Raw genomic sequence first — 18,475 nt, 5'->3', positions numbered from 1 at the left:
TCTGCAGAGCTTCTCAATCCGGTGACTTCGTTCAACCAGTTAAGTTTCACGTCAAAGTGTCAGGAACTTGAGATTTGCTTCGGTACAACAAAAAGTATCTCAAGATACCAGTACCTCGAGGTACCAAATTATTTTTCACTATTGGATCTAGCTGAGTAAGATGTGTACTGTTAGATTCAATGGTCAGACACGATTTGGTACTGTGAGGTACCGGTACCTTGAGATATTTTTTGTTATTTTTTATTGGACTGAAGCAAATCTCCAGGAACTTAGTTATAATTTCTCCAATTTCTTGTGAAGTGGATCCGTTCACGTGTAATTCGTGGGTTTCAAACAGATGGCCAATTGGCCGAAGTCTCTTGTCTTGTTTTGATTGGTTATACGGCCTGCACTTATTTTAATCCGGTTGCTTGTTCCAATTGATTATGGAGAAAATGTTGCTGAAACTAAACGATAGTCCTGACTCGTCTGTGTGCCACTACTTCTGGAACTACCCACGTATATGAAACCGATGGCCTGTCATGCAGTTAGCTGCCAGCTTAAACTGATGATTGTTTATTGTAATTCCATTTCCGAATGACCAATGAAGCCTAGTCAATTGATAACTTACAGGACGAAGCCAACAGATAATACAAAGAACAAAATCAGGAGCGTTAGGCAATAGGTTAATTAATCAAAGAAGAAATTCAGAAGTGTACGTAATTCAGAAAAGTATGTATGCTGTCAGCCTGTCACGAACAGGTGCAATGCACATACTACACATTACACGCACTACCATAATCTGATTAAGCTTTGTTTACAGATGAGATGTTAGTGCCATGATTTTGTTGCCTTTCCTGAATCATCTGATTTGCTTGAATTATTCAGTGTTTCTCGATTGCAAGCTGGTCTGCTTATGCGTATTCGGTAGGTGTCAGGCTAGCGATGACATGTGCATATTTTGCTTCTTTTTTTTATTTTCTTTTTGCCTGTTTGCATGCATGAACAGTAAATGCAGCTTTCAGGATTAATTTGCATGCTCTGTTGATTCACAGCAAAAAAAAAAACTTTTTTTTCACGAAAGTGATCGAAGTTGGATCTGTATCTATCATATATCGTACTGAAACTCTGAAATTTTCCCTGCTCCTGTCCATCGACACAAGAGCCAATCTAGCCTACTATTACTCGATTTGATTGGCTTCGCTGTCACAACTTTTAGGAAAATTTGACAAGTTTGACAGATTATACAGCATGCGAGATCGAGTGACACATATATGGACAAAAAAGAACGGAGTATTTGGTTGGCATTGGACCTAACAATAATCCTAACACGAAAAGTTTAACTGGTCTGCCTACTTAATTGCAAGTCAACTGATAACTAACCCAATTATATTGCCGGCTACCGCTTACCGGCACAACACCTTCATCATATCATACGAAATCACATTGATTTCTGGAATTTTGTGTAATTTGATCTCAGGAGAACGCAAAAGAGGTTCTTTTTCAGAGAGAAAGGAATAGTACAAGTAGTAGCGGAATAGATCAGTGAATGTCTGGAATTCTGAAATGATCTCATGAGACCTAAAAAAGATATTTTTTCAGGGAAAAAAGAATACACTAAAAGATATAACTGATCTACTGAATAGATCATGCAAATGTCTGAAACTCTGAATTGATCTCATGAGACTTAGAAATGCAAAACTCCAGAGAAAGAACGAAACTATAACTGAATGTCCGAATTGAATCACAGCGGTGGAAATTAAGCCTACTTATTAAGACTGCACGCCGTACTCTCTACGAACATCAACAACGTGGGGTTATCTGAGCAACAACACGAAGAAGAAGATTAAAAGAAAGTAATTAACTTCCAATCGACGAGAGATCGCCGGCCATTACTGCACGCACTCACGCTGCACCCACGACGTGATGGACGAGCAGAAGGATTAATAAAGGAAGAAGCTTCGATGATCTCCCCTAGTACACGGAGACATGGAACGCCACACGATCTCGGATGCAATTAAGTCAAATATAGTATAGTATTTGCCTTGGTCAGTAGGGGTAATTAGACCAACCGACGAACTCTGATGGAGACCTTGGACCGACTGATCCCTGTGCCACTCGTGCTCTCCTCTGCTCGATCTACCTTTGCTGCAGCTTCTGCACCAAATCAAACCTCGTCAGAATTCAGATCCATCCACAAAGCTCCCACGCTTGCCATGGAACTAATCAAAGGCAATTAACTAATTTACTTACCACTTGAACACTAGCTAGCAAGTGGCAATGCTGCAGTTCTGAAGGGTGATTAAGCAACAGCAAGCCAGTGACTAGCAGTCGAATTCAGCTTGCAATCAAAGGTTCAGCTAGCTTTTTTCTTCAGAGTAACAAACAGTGACACTAACACTTGTGATTATTACGGAATCATCATCATCGTTCACTGATCGCAATATGCGAGTCCATCACCTGCAGGTCCCAGCTGCCTCTCTCAGTTTCAGATGCATCTGCGATGATTAATTGCGACCTCGCAAATGATTCAATGAAGCGTGCGGTGGTGAGATCTCTCTCGGGATCGATCCATCGACCGCCTGCACTGCAGGGTTATTTCACGTGGATCACATTTATGACCGGTTTATATATGGCCACTTGCTAATTACTAGGAGCTCACTAAATTAAGCTTCCATCTGAAGATCTCATGATCAGTTAGAACAAACATAATTATATAAGCCATTGCGACCCTGTGAGATCTTCTCCACATGCAAATGTGTTTAGCAGATGTTAAAAACAAATCTATTTTTAAAAAAATCGAGCACCTTTCGTAGCAATGAAAAAGCATTGGTTCCTTGCCTCCTTGCAAGCTAAAAAAGAAAACAAACAAACAAAGAAAGAAAAAGCATTGGCTGAAATAACAATGGCTGTCCTGGTTTAGCTTGAGCTCCCCTTTACCATCCAAAAGGTTTGACAAAGACGACCAAACAAACAGAAGGAAAGCTAACGATTAAGAATCTAAGCTTGCTTTGCTTGTGTGTGAAAGAGAGGTGCTTAATTAGGACAGGCAAAGAAGTATGAGAAACGTTGTTCAGCTGGCAAGTCAACCAAACCGACCACCTGTAAGGCTCTCAAAACATAACTTGAAAAATAAGTATAATATTTTTCTATTTTTTGCTTTTTGTTAAATAATACTGAAATACACATTGCCGGCTAAAAATACCCACTCCAGGTTAACGCTGAAACCGCATAAAAAACATGCATAAAACATTATAAATTTTCTAACCATTTATATTTCCTCACTAATTTAATTGACTCCTACAGAAAAAAGTGCAATTTTACGGTACTTAAGTAAGTACCAAGAGATATCAAAATTTTAGGATAAATTTGATAGTAGTATCTAGATACATTCTCAAAAACTATAAAATTACTTTAAAAAAGCATAAAAAATAGATATAGAAATGGAGTTGTATACCAAAATCACAGAACGATAAGTATTTGGACTAATCCAAAATATACCGGCTTGAGAGGCTAGTGAACAGTATTAACTTTTGTCGTGATTCACGAGACAGAGCATGGTACTCCCAAATGCATTGCTAACCACTGACAGGTGGCCCCCACCAGGGCGCGGCCAATCAGGAGAACCCCATGACGCGCTCAAGTGTTCTCCACCTCCTCCTCTTTCGTTCGACTGACCTGTGGGCCCCGTCCAGCTCAGCATCTGATGGGCCGCCACAAAGCTCTGAGCTGGCAGGCACAAAAGGCACACCGTATTCCCAGTAGATGAATTCCATCGTGCTGCATCTATCGCTTTTCCAGAGCATTTCATCCAATCTGACCTAGGAAAAATGACTTATTTTGAGTTTCTGAAATTTCATGTATCTTCATTTTCAAAAGTCTTTTAGGCAATGTCTCTAGCTGAAGGTTAAGTAAAAATGGATTTACTTATGTTTTAAGAAAATTGATATATACATTTTTTTCATACGAAATATAAATTTTAAAGGTTCAAGAAACGTGCTCATGAAAACGAATTGTTAGTTCAAGCCAAACCTCATATCCCAACACTGCCTTAAGCAATTCTCGATCAACAAAATCACATAAAAAAAGTCGTGAAAATAATTATTCAGTCCTATTGGTCACAAGTATCTCATGTCGCTAGATTTAGCTGGAGCGACAAATACGCTACGATTCACGTCAAAATCGGGCATAGCGGGCGAAAAAAAAAGGTGGGTGCAGACAAGTTTGGTGCCCCTAGCAACGACGGCCGGTCCAAGCTGTCACACAGGGGAAGGACAACGCAAAAACGCTACGCCCACAGGCGAGTCAAACGCGCAAGGGAGGGGCAACGGTCACTGACAGGTGGGCCCCACCGCAACGAGTGGATCCCCTGAAACAGGCAATCCAACCCCCTCCCCTCCTCTCCCGCCATTCTGGTCACCCTCTCCGGTGAGCTCACCGCCGTCGGTGGTTGCGGTCTCGCGCTGTGTATATATACACGCGCAAATATATGCGAGGAATTTAGGCAGCGAGGGGAAGAGAGAGAGAGAGAGAGAGAAGGGAGGAGGAGGTTGGTGGCGCGGGCGCGGCGGAGGAGAAGCTTCTAGAAGGGCGCCGCCGGGCCGGGAGGGAGCCAGCCATGGGGGACTCGAGCGGGTCGGTGTCGGTCGATGTGGAGCGGATCTCCTTCGGCGGCAAGGTCCGTGCTTTCTCGCTCCGGCTCTCGTTTCTTCTTGCTTGATTCGTGCTCGTCTTAGGAAGCTTTGGTTTGGTGGTGGTGGGGGTTTGTGCTATTGGTTCCATGGGAGGGGCTGTGGGTTAGGTAGAGGGGCATATTCGCCGCTCCCTGATTTTGTTTCTTGCTGTTGTTGATGATGATGATTATGATTAGAACAGCAATGCTTCGAATTTGGGATGCCACGAGGTTCGTTTAGTTACCGTTTTGGGTGTGTTCTTGGGGGCATTGCACAAATTAGGAGCATTGGGTGCCTATGATTTTGGTTAAAAGCCAGTTCTTGCAGCTCGTAGTTGTGTTTTTGTTGTAATGTTGCTTGTGGGTAGCAGTAGGAAGAGAAAAACAGGCAGAAATTTGGTATATTTGCTTGCTGTTAATGCAAGTATGGAAACCCCGACGCCACAGCTTAGAATTAGTGGTTATGAAGCAATGGCAACAGGAATCTTTGGTGTTGGCTCTATTTGTTAAGCAATGTCGCTGGAGGTTTCACCAAGGGGAAGCAATATCTCTCGGTCAATTGGTGGTTTTGATTGAGCTATTCATTATATTGTTGCTCCAATGTGGTTGTTAAATCTCAATGGGCTAAAGATGTTACTGTGTCCTGTGTTTTTTTATCAGGAGCACCGAGTCAGAACCAGATATGGGTCTGTATCTGTTTCTGTATTCGGAGACGAAGACAAGCCGGCGCTCATAACATACCCAGACGTAGCTCTAAATTGTGAGTATTGTGATGAGGCTTCAACTTTGTAGGTGAAAAACTGCTAATCTTTCCATGGCAAGGTAGCTGATGTTGCTATTCTCTTGTTCGGTAGATATGTCTTGCTTTCAAGGATTGTTCTTCTGCCCAGAGGCCGCGTCGCTGTTGCTTCACAATTTTTGTATTTACCACATCACTCCTCAAGGTCATGAGGTCAGTCATGATGGTTCTCTCTTACCCAACATTATGTAAGCACCCACTGTTTGCCCGTGTTAGCTTTGATACTTACATGGGTATTTTGCACGGCATCTATCAAGAGTCTTACAGTTGGGAGCGGCTCCAATTTCATCCGATGTGCCTGTGCCATCTGTTGATGAGCTTGTGGATCAGGTTGCGGATGTTCTTGATTTCTTCGGGTACTATATCACGGCACTGGCTAAATTGTGACTTATTCAGCTGGTGCTTAAGCAACCCCTCTGATATTTTGCTTGTTTCTTTGCTACAGATTAGGGTCTGTGATGTGTTTGGGTGTCACGGCTGGTGCCTATATTCTCACCCTCTTTGCGGTAACTATTGTCATGAATAGGTCTTTCAAAGCTTGTCTTTTTTTTCTCTGTTTCTCTAAGAATGTATTTGCACATTGTCACAGACGAAGTACCGGGAGAGGGTTATTGGCCTTATGCTAGTATCACCTGTATGCAAAGCGCCATCTTGGAGCGAATGGTTGTACAATAAGGTACTAATCTACACTTCCATCTTTCAGTAATGTGGTTTTGGAAATATGGTCTGTATTAACATCACATTCTCATGTATCAGGTTTTGTTAAATTTGCTTTACTATTATGGGAGTCGTGGGCTAGTCAAGGAATGCTTGCTTCAGCGGTATTTTAGCACGGTATACTGGTCTTCTGTTAGCTGCTTTCATATGCATCCTTTAATGTATTATGCGTATAAGCTTCACTCAACATATTGCTAATGCTATATGCAGGAAGTTCGTGGGAATGGACAAGATCCTGAATCGGAGATCGTGCAAGCCTGTAGAAGTGTAAGTATTTCATGCCCTCTTCAGCTTTCTGAATTATTTTGATAAGATTGGTAGTCGTTGATAGAAAGTAAGTCTGAAGAAATAGGTTTTCTTTTACCCAGTTACTTCATGAGAGGCAGGGAGCTAATGTATGGCGATTCCTTCAAGTGATAAATGAGTAAGTGGACAAATCATTTGCCGTGCATAACCTGGACATGCGAGGAAGCACGATTTGAATATACTCAAGTGAATTTTTCTTCCATCAGGAGACATGACCTGACAGACGCGCTGAAGAAGCTTCAGTGCCGGACATTGATTTTTGTGGGAGAGAACTCACAATTCCATGACGACGCTGTCCACATGACCACAAAATTAGACCGGAGATATTGCGCTCTAGTTGAGGTATAAGGCTATATCACAATTTGATAGGTGACACAGCAAATTGATCCATCTGAAAAGTAAGGCAGGTTCTGAATGTGTCTTTTGCCTGCAAAATTGCAGGTTCAGGCATGCGGTTCGCTTGTCACCGAGGAGCAACCTCACGCAATGCTGATCCCCATGGAGTACTTCCTCATGGGGTATGGGCTCTACAGACCTTCCCAGCTCGATAGCAGCCCCCGGAGTACACTGAACCCTTTCTGCATATCGCCTGAACTTCTGTCACCTGAGAGCATGGGAGTGAAGCTGAAGCCCATCAAGACTCGGATCTCGCTTAAAGTTTAGCATGGGCAGATGAACCCCTGATGGCCTGACAATATAATACAGCTCATGAAGGTGAAGCACACTGCTTGGGCTAATTGGAACATGGTCACTGCCACACAAGTTTTGGTACCTCCAGTGATGCAGCTAATGGCAGTTTTTTTTCACTGTGGATCACTGATATAATCTGTATCGACGGGGTAGGAAATGTGGGGTGAGTTTGTAGGGAAGGAGGGTGGCTGTTTGTTCATATGTTTGTAGTCAGAAACACATGTATATCTCATCACATCTTTCCATACAAAAAAGAGAGGGAAAATGATAGAAGCAGAATTTTGCTGTGAATTTTAAAGAAACTTTTACATCTACTACAGTATTTAACACGTAGCCGTGCTGCCATCCTTCAGGCTGTGTGCGCTGCTGTCGGTGTCGGTGTCGCCTGTGTACATTGCTGTCTTCATCATTGGCATCATGACTCGCAGATTCTTCACACTGTATTTGGTTATCTTATCGCTCTGATCTGTACCATGAAAAGGTTATCTTGTCGCTCCGATCTTCTTCCGTCAAAGAAAAAACACGCGTACGCATAGAATTTGTTTTTTTGACCGGATTTTATTTTTAAATAATTATTGTATTAGAGTTTGATAGAGTAGAAAAAATATATTGTAATTCAAATAAGTATGGGACAAATACACTAGGAGGTATGTAAATAAACTAAAACAGTCTTTCTAAGATGGAGATAACGAAATTTGGCACATTGTTAATACAAATCTAGACGTGCTTCTTGTCCAGATCCATTGTAATATTTTCTAAATTCGTAGTTCATAGGTGTGTGGCACTCATATTTAGTACTACTCGTTCCAAAATATAATCATGTATACATGTTTATTGAAATGAATCTTGACATACTTTATATACTGTGCGTGATAAGAGTAGGTTTCAAATGTGTGCAGCTCAGCAGCTGTAAACTGTAGGAGCTGGTAGGGATGTATACTTACGCACGACTGAGCTAATCAGATAGATATCTCATCGGGCTAACCAGATTTTACAGAATTTTGACAGAAAGCAGCTTAGTTCCTCCAAAACCTCACGCAAAATTCGTTTGAACGAATGGATTTTACAAGACGTTTTACAGAAAACGGCTCAAATCCTCTAAAAGTAACACAAATTTCGTTCAAAACAAATAGGCATTCAAAGTTCCAATTAATTCGTCCAAAACAAATAGGTCCTCAAAGTTCCAATTGCAGGCTGGCAGCTCAGCAGCTGTTCAACTATTTTGAGCCGTGATCGTAGTGCAGAGTTATCATGTTTCATTCTGGGAGATCAATAAGCTTGCAGGTTATTGTTGAACAATACATAATAGGTGGTCATTCCTATGCTTGCAAGATCATTTTCTAGCTGTCATTTCTTCATTCTTCGCTGTCAAATGCCTTGTTTATTCGGCCGATGCCTCTGGTTATACCGCCATTACAACTAAATTCACATGAATTGTAGTTATATTTTCTTGTCCTCAACGTCATATAATAATGAGTTCATTCTGCCTATACAGATCAGGCTCTGAGCAGATCACAGAGAACACAGAAAACGCTTCTGTACGTTCTACTTACTTCAGTTCAGTCTGTTTCAAAACAGAAACCTGACATTTGAAAAAAAAAAACAATCCTTTCAAATTCGTATATTCTCATGTGGCCACTTGCTATTGAGTAAAAATCCGAGATTTGGATAAACAGTCTTCCCAAACACAGAGAAATCAAGCTCAAGTTGTTTGTGTTTGTGTGTGTGGCCAGTTACTAATGAAGCGCCTCCAGGGAGAAGAAGGCGCTATCAGCGAAACCGGCCAGCAACGATCTCGGCCTCCCATGAATCAGAAGAACAGCTAAGCGAGTTAATCCGGGATTATGAAGGCCATCAACCAACCAAACCAAGAAACAGGGCTCCACGAAGCCACATCACATCTCAACCAAGAAACCATCAAAACGAAAGATGTCCCAGAATCACCCTACCACCCAGCATCACGATTTGCGACAAGGGTGAGCAATGGCGGATGAACCTAGAGATCCATCTACGCCCGCAACGGAACCGAGGCGGCACCAGCAACAAATCCACCCGGTTCTCTCAAAGGCGCCAGAAATCAACAGCAAAACACACAGACATGAAAAGAAGAAGAAGAAGAAGAAGAAGGCGAAATCACTGAGAAGCGACAGGATCACGTAGACGAAGATGGGAGAATCAGAAACCACTAGGGTTTCATTTCGTCTACGCGGCGGCGGATGGTGAGGGGGCGGCGGCTCGAGCGCCTCATATAGGGCGCAGCAGCGCGGGACAAGCGGGCCAATGGGCCGTATATTGGGCCGGCTGTTCATTAAAGGTCCCTCAACTTAACGTCGAGTCTACCTGAGGTCCCTTAACCCTAAAAACAGAAATATGTACCCTTAAACTCATATAAACCGTTCACAAAAGGTCCCTCGACAGTATCGACTTAACTTTTAACCGGTTTTGCTAACGTGGCATATGGTGGATCCCACATGTCAGATATTTTTCTCTTTTCTTTTTCTCCTGCCCTTTTCTCTCCTCTCTCTCTTCTTCCTCTCATCTCTCTCGGGCTGGGGCGTGCACGGCGACTGGCTGGAGGGCGGAGCGCCGAGTGCGTCCACGGCCTGCGCGGGCTTGCAGCAATTGGGGCGTGGCTTGCAACGGAACCACGCAGGGGATCGAGGTGGTGGCCAAGGCGGGCAGGAGGTGCACTGCCGGCACAGGCTTGTGGTGGCCGAGGCAGACCAGAGGGCAAAAGTTCAAGCATTTCTGTCAGCCGAAGCATGCATGGTGTTGAGCTTTGCATTGTCAAAGTTAGCAGCAGGTCACATTATGCAGTGCACGCTCTCCCTCTCCCGTAGGCAACTCCATCAATGCAGAATTGAAGATAGATTGATTAGTTAACTCATCTTTCGAAGGTGAATATGACTTATGAGTACTACTTAGTTAATCAAGTTGGTCAGTCGATGGCTCTGAAGATCTGGAGTGTCCGAAGACACTTCATTTGTTGTATGTATCAAGCAGGATAATACACTTGGGCCTCTTCATTTTTATGCACTTGGCTATGTCGGGTCTCCGTGAGAACTGAACTGAATCCGTAAATCGGAGCGCGGGAGCCAGCGGAACCGCGTGGGGGTGGAACTAGCCGGGCTGGCGGCGGCGGCAGCCCGCCGCCCACGCTCCGCCCTCCGACCTGCCTCGGCGGCAGCAAGCCCTCGTCGGCCGCCGCCTACGTTCTGCGTCTCCAGCCTGCCTCAGCCGTCGGACGCCGTCGCACGAAGGTGCTGGCTCCCACCAAGCATGCGACGCATCCAGCGATTCCAGCCTCGTCGATTGCCACCACCCCCGCGCGCGCGGTTCTGTCGCATGTCCACGTTCCAGCTGTAGCCCGGCTTGCCTTGACCGTCGCACGCCATCGTCGCAAGCCCGTGTAGGCCGCCAACCATGCTCTGTCCTCCAGCGCGCGCCATGGCCTGATAGAGAGGAGAGGAGAAGAAGAGAGAGAGGAGAGCTCGGTAGAAAAGGAATGACGGAAAAAGAAAAGAGAGAAAAAAAAAGGAAAAACCCCGGACATATGGGACCTAGTGTATGCCATGTCAGCAAAACCGGGCAAGAATTGAGTCAATACTGACGAGGGACCTTTTGTGAACCGTTTATACAAGTTTAAGGGTACACATTTATAGTTTTGTGATTAAGGGACCTTAGAGAGATTCGACGTTAAGTTGAGGGACCCTCGGTGGACTTATTCCGCAATTTTATTGGGCCGGTCCATGAAGCTATCGAACGGTTGCCTTCGGCCCAATGGGCGTCGGAGAATTCTCTTTCGAGGCCAGTGGTTTCGCTGTGACTTGTAGGCCGGCGAGTGAGTCGGCCCATGTATGGCGGCCCATGGGCCATGTGCTCGTGCAACCCATCAATCCATGTGAACTGAAAAGTTAAAACCATCTCATCGCAGCGTGGATAACGAAGGTAACCACCGTTGGTTGGTGCACGATAACCATGACAAACCGTGCGAAACCATATAAATTTATTGGAATCTTAAATTATTTTTTTATTTGTCCGAATTTAGTGTGATTACCATAATATTATACTTTGATGGTAATCACGTGGTAACCGATGGTTTGGGAAAACCTGCACTCGACGAATTAGGAGGATCCGGATCCTCTACCATTCTAGTAGTGTATAGTGATATTATAGTTACTGACACGTGGATCTTATGGATGACAAGACTCACACGTCAGACAGTAATAGCAGAGGATCTCAATCGAAATTAAGAATAACTTGTGTATTGAGATCTTATTACTACACCTAACTTGACCTGTCTGCTTCTTTCATACTCCCTCCATGGAAACATATTCCGGAAAGCTCTAAAAACTCAGGCCTTGTTTAGATTGCAAAAAAATTTTATAAAAACATCACATCAAGTTTTTAAACACATATTTGAAGTATTAAACATAGTTTAATTACAAAACAAATTTCAGATTCTACCTAGAAACCACGAGACGAATCTTTTGAGTCTAATTAATCCGTAATTAGCACATATGGTTACTGTAGCACTTATGGCTAATCACGTCCTAATTAGGTCCAAAAGATTCGTTTCACGATTTTCCTCAAAACTATGTAATTAGTTTTAATATCCATGTATATTTAATGTTTATTTAGGTGTCCAAAGATTCGATATGATTTTTTTAAGAAAAGTTTTTGGGCCGCAGACGTTTTGGAATGTTTGGTCAGGTTCAGAGACTGTCGATTCAACTGTCAAACAATGGGTGCTGCCGCACTGGCCGCCATGTCCCTGCAGGGTTAGCTATCAATGAAACGCGTAGAGACAAGTATGACAGTTTGCCTCATTGACCATTGTGAAAATGAGCTCAAGTTTCAGAAACCTGTACGGCTTTTTTTCAGGGCAAAGGAATTTTTGTGTGATGCGATTTTGATCCCTGTGCGCATGTTTGGTGGCTGTACACTTCATAGCCGGTCCTTGGTTGCATGCCATACATGTGTTTTTGTCAGTTCCTCACCTGTGGTTTTGTAGGTCTGAATAATCTGAACAGTGTTATCATCGTAGCCAAATCATCTGACCTCACATTTTCTTCCTGACAGTATTCAGAAAAAAAAATTCAGAAACACGGTAAAGAGTTCAACCTCTGGAGCTTCAAGTTTCATGGGGGCCATCTTAACGAGAAAATTTAGATTATTTTAAAGAGATAAGAAGGAAGAGAGAAGAGAGGGGGCTAAGCATTGTACGATGGATGGTACGCAAACTGTGTTTAAATAATTTGATGACGATGCATGTGTGATGACTTTTGACGACCTTGTTGGCAGCTCAAATATCACACTCCAACAAAAAAACATATAGGAGTAGGAGAATTAGTATTGGATGGTGTGCTAGTGACACAAATGTTAGGGGTTGTTTAGATAGGGCTAAACTTTTTAGCTCCATGTCATATCGAATGTTTGGGCACTAATTTGAAGTATTAAACATGGACTAATAAAAAAACTAATTTCATAAATGAGAGCTAATCCACGAGACGAATTTTTAAGCCTAACTAATCCATAGTTAGCAAATATTTACTGTAGCATCACATACGCTAATCAAGGATTAATTAGGCTCATTAGATTCATCTCGTGAGTTAGCCCAAAATTATGGATGAGTTTTATTAATAGACTACGTTTACTATTTTTAATAATTGTCCAAATATCTGATGTGACTAGGAGCTAAAGTTTAGCCCCTAGAAACAAACACCCCCTTAACTCGACGCGACCGGCTGCAGTTTCTCTATCTATCAATTTGATGGATGTCTGAGTTTAAAATGATGGGCAAAAATGTGTGCCATCACAGCTTTAAGCAATGCGTTTTGTATTGCGTTTATGTGTTTCAGACTTTCAGTAAAGTGTTCCTGGCACCAAAAAAAAAGGGGGGGCAGAAAGGGAATAATTTGGATGACATAAAGTGCAGCTGAAATGGACGTTATCCGAATTAATATTCGTCCTAATGATTTTCAACGGACTGGATTCTTCGCCAAAAAAGAGTTGGATTTCCAATGGATTGGATTCTTCACCTAAAAAGGGAGTTGGATAGAAGGAAAGAGAATTTCAGGCCCTGTTCCGCCTCTTAGTGGCAAAAGTTTCAGTAACAATAGTTTTGGTATTACATTTTTGTAAGTTGGTGTTTAGAGGTATGCAAAAGTTGTCATTTTTTTGGCAAAAGTAAGAGATGTTCTGCGTCCCTATGTACTTTTTGGAGAAATTTGCTACTCTAGACTGCCAAATGCTAAATGTAAAGTTGTCATTTTCTTACCCAAGTGTTTAGATCCATTTTGCCAAAAAGTATTTCAAAATGACAAAACTTTTGCTATCTTGAGTGAGCCTCAGTACATCTTCTTGAACTATTAAAAAAAAAGTACATATTCTTGGAGGAGAAACAGACAAGATGCAGGATTCTGTTGCCGGATATCTATCTGAAATTGTAAGTTTGGTTCCTTTGCAATTAATTCACCAAGAATAACATGTCTCACTCGACATCTGCTTTCGATTTGGATACCTCTCCTACCTTGTCACAGCTTCCTTTTCATGCCTGAACTTGTCAGTTACAAGGGCAAGAATCATTGGAGGCATTTCTGTGTACTGTCCATAATTTTGTAGCTTTGCAAGAAATAAGGTTGGTGCTTCTGCGATGGATTGATGGATCGATCAGCACTGAACGTAATATCTTTGTGTTTTCCCTTTAGGATGATGAATCTACATTTTTTCTCCATGTCATTCTCAATCTGTACAATTTCATTTTATTCCAAGGAGCCCAAAGAACTTTTTCAAGGATCATTATCATATACCCATTCAAGCAGTAGAATGCATTATTTTATTTTTTTAAAAAATGCAGTAGAGTCCAAATGTCATCTCATCTAACATGAAGATGAACAGAAAATGGTCTGTTCACTACAGTAGATCCTCTAGCAGACCTAACACATCTATAATAGGTTCCTTCGAAGGAGTGTCTCTTGTGCTACTTCAAATCATTGGTTCAGTAGGGTAGCGTAGCATTTGCATGATGCCATTGAGAAGCTAAAATATAAGTGAAGAAACAATACTGGTAGGATTTTTCCCATGTGTTTCACAACATAAGCCTCCAAGAACACTGAAACAGGGATCTTGTCAAAAAAAAAAGGGGTGCAATCGCACGGTGCTTAATTTCCTGGTAAAATTAAGCTGGGCATATTGCCCATTTGTAAGTACTAACAAAAATTTCAAAATTCAGCTGAATTTAATAATTTGGATGTGCCCCCCTATGTTTCGCAGCTTTGTTTTGTTTACTTTCGTTTGGTGTGGATTACAACAAACTCTAACGTGGTGGTTGCCCAAATATAGTCATGGAAAGCCTAAAGAGAGACCTGCTGTTGGATACTTGGGTCTACCAATGGATGTGAAGAAAGATGAGTTCATCAAAAGTAAGAATTTCCACTAATAAAGTTTATTGCACAAAGTACATATGTTGATTCAGTCTAAAAAAAGTAATAAAAAAGTACCTCGAGATACCGGTATCTCGTGATACTAAATCGTTTCTGATTGTTGGATCTAACAGTATACATCCTATTCAGCTAGATCCAATGGTGAAAAACGATTTGGTATCTCGAGGTACCGGTACCTCGAGATACTTTTTGTTGGACCGAAGCAAATCTCTTCTAATATAGTAATAATCACCCATTTCAGACTAATAGTCATCTAGATGGATGTATATAAAAGGAAGAGTGTAAGTAGAACAGTTGTCTACTTGTCTGAATTTTTATTTCTTGGAACTTAAAAAACTAGCACATAGTTTCTAATAATACTATGTGAAGGTACAGAGTACTGGTATCTCTCCCTTTTGTGGTTGTTATAGTGAGACCTTTTCGCAATTTCGTCCAATCCTGGATCTTGGCACCTAACCTTGATAATTATGCTTGCTTGAATAATAAGGGCTCTTCTGTTGTCTGTTGATATCTTTTTATTGGCCAATTAATGTCCTTGATTATTGAGATGAGACAAACTGAAGAACACAAGAAATCTTCTTCACCTTAACCAACTACCTTATATTCTCCTCCTTTACTATCACATCTTGTCACAATAAAATCTCATCTTCAATTTTGTACTGTTTCAATCTGAATATTCTTAGTCAAAGCAGATCAAATAGTATCTCAAATGAATCTTGTTTTCTTTTTTATCTTGGGAGGTTAGCTGAGGTTGCTGTGCATGTCATATGGATATATTATTTGATTTGGAGGAGCTGACAAAATAGACTCTCCTCTTCAAGTCGCTCTCACTATGTTTCTAGAATTATTTTTGCGATAGCAAACAGAAGACCATAATGCTATTCCGAACGTTATGAAAGGACATCTACCAAAGAATAATTTTTCTTGATGATGACATCAGCATACACCTCAGACACTGAGGTCTAAGTAGTTTTCACATCACAAAAACGATATCTCTATAAATTGCTCTGGACCAAACTAAGAATGCTACTGGATCCAATCCAATCTCAAAACAATTTCGATGATATCAATGCCATCCTTTTTCTTCTAGATCCAACAAAAAACCATTTTTTAGCCATTTTCTTTTGTGCCATGGCATACACGTTCAGCACAACCTAAACAGGAAAATAAATAAATTAGGCAACTCTCCGGTGCATTTTACTGATAGTATAAAAAAGGGTATTTTTTACTTTGTTAATTACTTGATTAGTAATATTTTTATAATTTTTTTGCAATAAGGACGATATTACCCCTTCAAATTTCTACTACACCTAATATTGTCGGTAGTATAATTTAATCACAGTCGTTCAATAAAAATATATCAACGATATGAATTAAATTATACTACCAGTAAAATGCATCAACCCCAAATAAATTTTATTAACAATTCAGGCCATGAATAAAAGAAAATTCCTTTTTTTCCAACTAGTTGACCTTGCAAGGGTAAAAAGCAGGAGTGGCAAAAATGCACAAGCAAAGGTATAAGATTCCTGATATGAACCATACACACAAATTTCATATGCAACAACGATGGTGACTTAGATAATACATGTCATTAGCATCCAAGAGACTCTGCAGAGATTCCTGTGGATTCCAGGTGCAGTTAAATAGGCCAGCAGCAGCTGCAGCCATATAGTAGCATCAGTGTATGATGCACAGCATTTGGATTGAATTGTGAATACCATAAAAGGAGATGATGCCAATGTGTCCCCTTCCATTGGCACCAGGTGTGAGCTCCTCAGCTACTTAATTGTCCCACACCACATCTTTCTCCTCCCTTATTAAACTAGATGCTACACCTCCACATGCACCATCTTATCTCAACGCCATAGAATTCTTTCCTCCTCTACCTTCTTCTTCTTCTTCCTGTTGCTTGTTTCTTGTGTTCTTGGTGTTCTTGGCCTGTGCCGTGGGCGGCAGCATGGCCAGGAAATGCTCCAGCTGCGGGAACAATGGCCACAACTCCAGGACGTGCACTGGGCACAGGAGCACGCAGAGCAGCGGTAGCGGTAGCTACGGCGGCGGCGGCGGCGGTGGCGCCGGCGGAGTGAGGCTGTTCGGGGTGCAGCTGCACGTCGGAGCTTCTCCCCTGAAGAAGTGCTTCAGCATGGAGTGCCTGTCGTCGTCGCCGTCGCCGGCGTATTATGCTGCCGCCGCCGCGGTCGCCGCCTCCAACTCGTCGCCGACCGTGTCGACGTCGTCGTCGCTCGTGTCGGTGGAGGAGACCGGCGAGAAGATGGCCAACGGGTACCTCTCCGATGGCCTCATGGCGAGAGCTCAGGAGAGGAAGAAGGGTGAGTTGTTCAGAGACATGGTTGTACATGCTTCATGTGCTGCGGTTTAGCACTAATTATAGCCCCCAGACGATGATCTAATCATCATTAAGACTGAATTTTAGTTGAGAAATATTCTGAAGATTTTTGTTGATGAGAAATTATTTGCCTTTTTTTTATGTTCCCTTCTTCAATTTTGCCACCAGTTGCTGTCTGCCATAGGAGCTCATTTTTCTGATTCCAACTTGGTGCTGACTGAATTTACCAAGAATCGGATTGCTGTATCTGAAACTTCCATCTTTGCCACAAACAAAGACCAGATTTTTGCCTATTTATCTCCTCCTAATCATGTCCATTTAGATTCCTGGACTCTTAACACTGTATTTACATACATCAACAATAAAAAAAAAATCGAAGTTTGCTTGAATTACTGCTTTGTTTTGTACATCTGAAGCTCTGAACATGTCAGTTTCAACCTAGAAAGATTTGCAAGCTGCAACCATACTCAAAGTCCTCGGTTTAATTATCATCAGGTGTTCCATGGACCGAGGAGGAGCACAGGAAATTCCTGGTAGGGCTCGAGAAGCTCGGCAAGGGCGACTGGCGCGGCATTTCCCGGCACTTCGTCACGACAAGAACGCCGACGCAGGTGGCCAGCCATGCCCAGAAGTACTTCCTCAGGCAGAGCAGCCTCACGCAGAAGAAGAGAAGATCCAGTCTCTTTGACGTGGTACACACACCAAAACATCTCTGCAACAAGACGCCGTTCATAGTTATTTTTCTTTTCAGTTACAGTAACCTGACATGTTTGAAAACTTGCTGTTCATTTTCAGGTTGAGAATGCAGAGAAGGCTCCGAGCGTGAATGAGATGGGGTTCCCTGCACTGTCACTAGGCATTAGCAGCAGGCCAGAGCCGGCAGAGGCCATGCTGCCTCCTCCATCCTTAACCCTGACGCCAAGCTGCTCACCAGCAGCAGCAGCACCAAGAATCCATCCTTCTTCTCTGATGGTGGCAAAGCCTCAGGTGCAACCTGACCTGGAGCTGAAGATCTCGACGACGCGTCAGAACGATCAGCCTGGTTCGTCGCCGAGGACGCCTTTTTTCGGCACAATCAGGGTCACTTGATCCAAAAAAAAAAGAGAGGGAAAAAAAGAACCATCTTAGAGATGACTGAATTATTTGTACCTAAAAATGGAGAGCTTTTGGTAGTGGTGTATGTGTGTGTCCCCTTGGCAAAAACACAATGCCGTCCATCATCCACCATGTATCATTAGGAAGTGAAAGCTTTTAATTAATGGCCTAATTTAGTGTTGCAAATAAAAGGAACGGCTGCTGCTCCCTCTGGCTATCAACCTTGATCGGTTGATTGGCTTCTTTATGTTGACACAAAGGCAACGCAAAAAGGAGTTGGTTTTGGTTTGTTTTATGGGGCAGGAGAAGGTGAGAGATGAGCTCATGATGTTCACTTATTCAGTTTGCAGTGGATACTGAGAAGGACAGGTAATCACCGGCTAGGGCAGAAACCCACTTCTCTCTTCAGTTGCTTAATTTGT

The 18,475-nt window shown here is 42.4% G+C and overlaps 2 protein-coding genes and 1 non-coding gene across 3 annotated transcripts; 2 read left to right on the top strand and 1 right to left on the bottom strand.

Annotated features, from left to right (window-relative positions):
* Nucleotides 1–4,492: 4,492 nt before the first annotated feature.
* LOC102701211 (protein NDL1-like) lies at nucleotides 4,493–7,515 on the top strand. Its single transcript, XM_006643803.2, has 11 exons — nucleotides 4,493–4,657; nucleotides 5,312–5,411; nucleotides 5,506–5,603; nucleotides 5,718–5,806; nucleotides 5,896–5,956; nucleotides 6,040–6,126; nucleotides 6,207–6,284; nucleotides 6,378–6,434; nucleotides 6,536–6,591; nucleotides 6,680–6,815; nucleotides 6,915–7,515. Exons 1-11 carry the CDS (start codon nucleotides 4,598–4,600, stop codon nucleotides 7,134–7,136), a joined length of 1,044 nt encoding a protein of 347 aa, XP_006643866.1. The 5' UTR covers nucleotides 4,493–4,597; the 3' UTR covers nucleotides 7,137–7,515.
* Nucleotides 7,516–8,882: 1,367 nt separating this feature from the next.
* On the bottom strand, nucleotides 8,883–9,006 carry LOC121053356. Its single transcript, XR_005811039.1, has one exon. It is a non-coding gene; the product is annotated as a small nucleolar RNA snoR83 (small nucleolar RNA).
* Nucleotides 9,007–16,290: 7,284 nt separating this feature from the next.
* Nucleotides 16,291–18,244, top strand: LOC102700935 (transcription factor MYBS3-like). The gene is made up of 3 exons (XM_006643802.3): nucleotides 16,291–16,941; nucleotides 17,454–17,650; nucleotides 17,754–18,244. The coding sequence occupies exons 1-3, from the start codon at nucleotides 16,569–16,571 to the stop codon at nucleotides 18,045–18,047; spliced, it is 864 nt and encodes a 287-aa protein (XP_006643865.1). The 5' UTR covers nucleotides 16,291–16,568; the 3' UTR covers nucleotides 18,048–18,244.
* The last annotated feature ends 231 nt before the right edge of the window (nucleotides 18,245–18,475 follow it).

Source organism: Oryza brachyantha, chromosome 1, assembly GCF_000231095.2.
Source record: "Oryza brachyantha chromosome 1, ObraRS2, whole genome shotgun sequence".
Lineage (NCBI taxonomy): Eukaryota > Viridiplantae > Streptophyta > Magnoliopsida > Poales > Poaceae > Oryza > Oryza brachyantha.
The sequence above is the reverse complement of the archived record's forward strand: the minus strand, read 5'-3'. Positions and strand labels throughout refer to the sequence as shown.

Excerpts from the sequence above, each read along its gene's own strand:
- LOC102701211 (XM_006643803.2), top strand. The coding sequence starts at position 4,598 with ATGGGGGACTCGAGCGGGTCGGTGTCGGTCGATGTGGAGCGGATCTCC. Across the intron at positions 5,412-5,505 it reads CCCAGACGTAGCTCTAAATT|ATATGTCTTGCTTTCAAGGA; the intron begins GTGAGTATTGTG and ends CTTGTTCGGTAG. Across the intron at positions 6,816-6,914 it reads GATATTGCGCTCTAGTTGAG|GTTCAGGCATGCGGTTCGCT; the intron begins GTATAAGGCTAT and ends GCAAAATTGCAG.
- LOC102700935 (XM_006643802.3), top strand. The coding sequence starts at position 16,569 with ATGGCCAGGAAATGCTCCAGCTGCGGGAACAATGGCCACAACTCCAGG. Across the intron at positions 16,942-17,453 it reads AGCTCAGGAGAGGAAGAAGG|GTGTTCCATGGACCGAGGAG; the intron begins GTGAGTTGTTCA and ends AATTATCATCAG. Across the intron at positions 17,651-17,753 it reads GATCCAGTCTCTTTGACGTG|GTTGAGAATGCAGAGAAGGC; the intron begins GTACACACACCA and ends GTTCATTTTCAG.